Source organism: Coturnix japonica, unplaced genomic scaffold, assembly GCF_001577835.2.
Source record: "Coturnix japonica isolate 7356 unplaced genomic scaffold, Coturnix japonica 2.1 chrUnrandom850, whole genome shotgun sequence".
NCBI lineage: Eukaryota > Metazoa > Chordata > Aves > Galliformes > Phasianidae > Coturnix > Coturnix japonica.
In genome coordinates, this window is record NW_015440205.1 from 1 (window position 1) to 3,441 (window position 3,441).

Below are 3,441 nucleotides of genomic sequence, written 5' to 3' on the forward strand. Positions count from 1 at the left end.
CGTACTCAATGGATCTCATATGGAAGTCAACTGGCTCAATGGAGTCTCAACTGGTGGGCCTCTCAATGGGATTCAATGGCTCAATGGACTCAATGGGCTTCAATGGACTCAATCGCCCGACTTCATGGCCCTCAATGACTCAATGGACTTCAAATGGGCTCCAAATGGGGCCAATGGGCCTCAATGGAATCTATGGAACTCAATGCGGCATTCTATGGGGCTTGACTCACATGGACTCAATGGATCTATGGGACTCAAATGGACTCACGATGGACTCTAATTGCGGATCTACTTCGGGATCTAATGGATATCTATTGCGCTCTGTCTCAATGGACTCAATGGGCGCTATTGGGATTCTATGGGATCTATGGCGGCTGGATCTCAATGGGATCCTATGGACTCAATGGGATCTATTGGCGGCTGGTCCTCACAATGGACTCACTGGGACTTCGTATGGGCCTCTCGGGATCTATCTATGGGGCTGGGCTCAATGGACTCAATGGGATCTATCAATGGGCTCAATGGGGCTGGTCTCAATGGGATCTATGGACTCAATGGGATCTATGGGGCTGGTCTCAATGGGATCTATGGACTCAATGGGATCTATGGGGCTGGTCTCAATGGGATCTATGGACTCAATGGGCTCAATGGGGCTGGTCTCAAGGGACTCAACGGGCTCTATGGGATCTATGGGGCTGGTCTCAATGGACTCAATGGGTTTGGGCTCTATGGGATCTATGGGGCTGGTCTCAATGGACTCAATGGGATCTATGGGTCTGGACTCAGATTCAATGGACTCAATGGGCTCTATGGGATCTATGGGTCTGGTCTCAGTGGGGCTGGGCTCAATGGACTCAATGGGATCTATGGGGCTGGGCTCAATGGGCTCTGTGGGCTCTATGGGATCTATGGGGCTGGGCTCAATGGGCTTAATGGACTCAATGGGATCAATGGACTCAATGTGATCTGTGGGGCTGGGCTCAATGGGCTCTGTGGGCTCTATGGGATCTATGGGGCTGAGCTCAATGGGATCTATGGGGCTGGACTCAATGGGCTCAATGGACTCAATGGGTCTAGTCTCAATGGGCTCAATGGACTCAATGGGCTCTATGGGATCTATGGGATCTATGGGGCTGGACTCAATGGGATCTATGGACTCAATGGGATCTATGGGATCTATGGGGCTGGTCTCAATGAGCTCAATGGGATCTTTGGACTCAATGGGCTCAATGGAATCTATGGGATCTATGGGGCTGGTCTCAATGGGATCTATGGTCTCAATGGGCTCAATGGGGCTGGTCTCAATGGGATCTATGGGATCTATGGGGCTGGGCTCAATGGGCTCTATGGACTCAATGGGATCTATGGGTCTGGTCTCAATGTGCTCCCCATAAGCCCCCCCTACATCCCCCCCATAGTTTCCATACTGTAAACGCGGATCATGGCCGTTGTGCTCCGTTGTCCCGCCCCCACGGCCGCGGTGCATTTCAATTGGCTGCTCCCCACGGTTCCGGTTCGGATCCGACCTTGGGCCTTCACTTCCTCCTCCGTGATTGACAGCTCGGTTTCCTCCAATGGCGTCCCGTCCAGCTCCAACCACACGCGGGTTTCGGCCAATGGGAAAGCTCCTCGGACGACGCAGCTGAAGGATGATTGGCTGCCCCGCTCCATGTGGGGGGGGGGGAAGAGCTGGGGGGGGGATGGGAGGGCTGGGGGGGGACAGGGGGGGTTAATATGGGGGGGGGGTTATTATAGGGGGGTTAATTTTATAAGGGGTTATTAAAGGGGGGGTAATTATAGGGGGGATTTATTAGGGCCTTGGATTGGCCTTGGATTGGGATTGGCCTTGATTAAGGACTAGGCCTTGATTGGGATTAGGCCTTGGATTAGGATTAAGGCCTTGGATTGGGATTGGCCTTGGAATTGGGATTAGGATTAGGCCATGGATTAGACTGGAATTAGGATTAGGCCTTGGATGGGATAGAACTAAGGCTCCTTGGTTAGGCCTTGTTTATGGCCTTGAAATTCAAGACCTAGGCTCCTACGGCTAGCTGGATTCCGGACAGGCTTGATTAGGCCTTGGATTGGCATTGGGATTAGGATCAGCCTTGCGATTAGGCCTTGGATTCGACTTAAGGCGCCTTTTAGACTTAGGCTTGATGTCAGACTAGGCCCGTGGGATTAGGCCTTGGATTCGACTAGGCCTTGATTAGGCCCTTGGATTGGATTGGGATTAGGATCAGGCCTTGGATTAGGCCTTGGATTCGGACTAGGCCTTAGATTAGGCCTTGGATTCAGACTAGGCCGTGGATTAGGCCTTGGATCGGATTGGGATTAGAATTAGGCCTCGGATTAGGCCTTGGATTAGGACATGGATTAGGCCTTGGATTGGATTGGGATTAGGATCAAGCCTTGGATTGGGATTAGGCCTTGGATTGGATTGGGATTAGGATCAGGCCTTGGATTCGGACTAGGCCTTGGTTTAGGCCTTGGATTCAGACTAGGCCTTGGATTAGGCCTCGGATTAGGCCTTAGATTCGGACTAGGCCACAGACCCGGCCGCCATGTTGTCCCCGCCCCTCACCGTACACCTCGATCCTGATTGGCGGAGCAGCTCTCGCGAAGAGCGGCCCGTGCGGCCTCAACGAGAGCTCGGCGTGACACAGCGCCACCTGCCCGTGGTCCTCCAACCCAGCATTCAACGCGTGCCGCACCGTAATGGCGGCAGCACCACTTCCGGTCGTTCCACTTCCGCTTCCGGTCGGGAAGCGATGGCTGCTGAGCGTTTCCGTCCCGCGCCGTAACGTCACGGTCAGGTTGGACAATGGGCCGCACTCGGCCACGTGACACAGGAGGGTCAGCTCCGCGCCCACCGGAACCGGAAGTGGGGGGATGGAGGCCAACGTGACCCAGGACGGGGGCTCTGTGGGGGGGGTAATAGAACGTTATGGGGCGGCCCTATAAGTGCTATAGGGACCCTATAAATGCTATAGGGTGACCCTATAAGTGCTATGGGGTGACCCTATAAATGCTATAGGGTGACCCTATAAAGTGCTATAGGGTGAGCCTATAAATGATATAGGGACCCTATAAATGCTATGGGGTGACCCTATAAGTGCTATGGGGTGACCCTATAAATGATATAGGGTGACCCTATATCCCCCGACCCTATATCCCCCCATCCCTATACCCCAACCCTATAACCCCCCGACCCTATAACCCCCCAACTCCAACCCTATATCCCCCCTGAACCCAACCCTATATCCCCCCAACCCCGACCCCCACCCTATAACCCCAACCCCAACCCTATAAGCCCCCAGCCCTATAACCCCAATCCCAACCCTATATCCCCCCCAACCCCAATCCCGACCCTATATTCCTCCATCCCTATACCCCAACCCTATAACCCCCCCCTATCCTATATCCCTACTGACCCTATAA

General features: G+C 53.7%; 1 protein-coding gene across 1 annotated transcript in view; it reads right to left on the reverse strand.

The window, feature by feature from the left end:
* Window positions 1-1,094: 1,094 nt before the first annotated feature.
* LOC107307747 (intercellular adhesion molecule 4-like) overlaps window positions 1,095-3,441 on the reverse strand; it is a 15,852-nt gene continuing 13,505 nt past the window's right edge. Inside the window, exons 4-5 of the mRNA XM_015851255.2 lie at window positions 2,585-2,923; window positions 1,095-1,709 (exon numbers count right to left, since the gene is read on the reverse strand). Of these exons, the coding sequence (XP_015706741.1) occupies window positions 1,402-1,709; window positions 2,585-2,923 (647 nt within the window). The 3' untranslated portion in view covers window positions 1,095-1,401. The remainder of the gene's footprint in view (window positions 1,710-2,584; window positions 2,924-3,441) is intronic.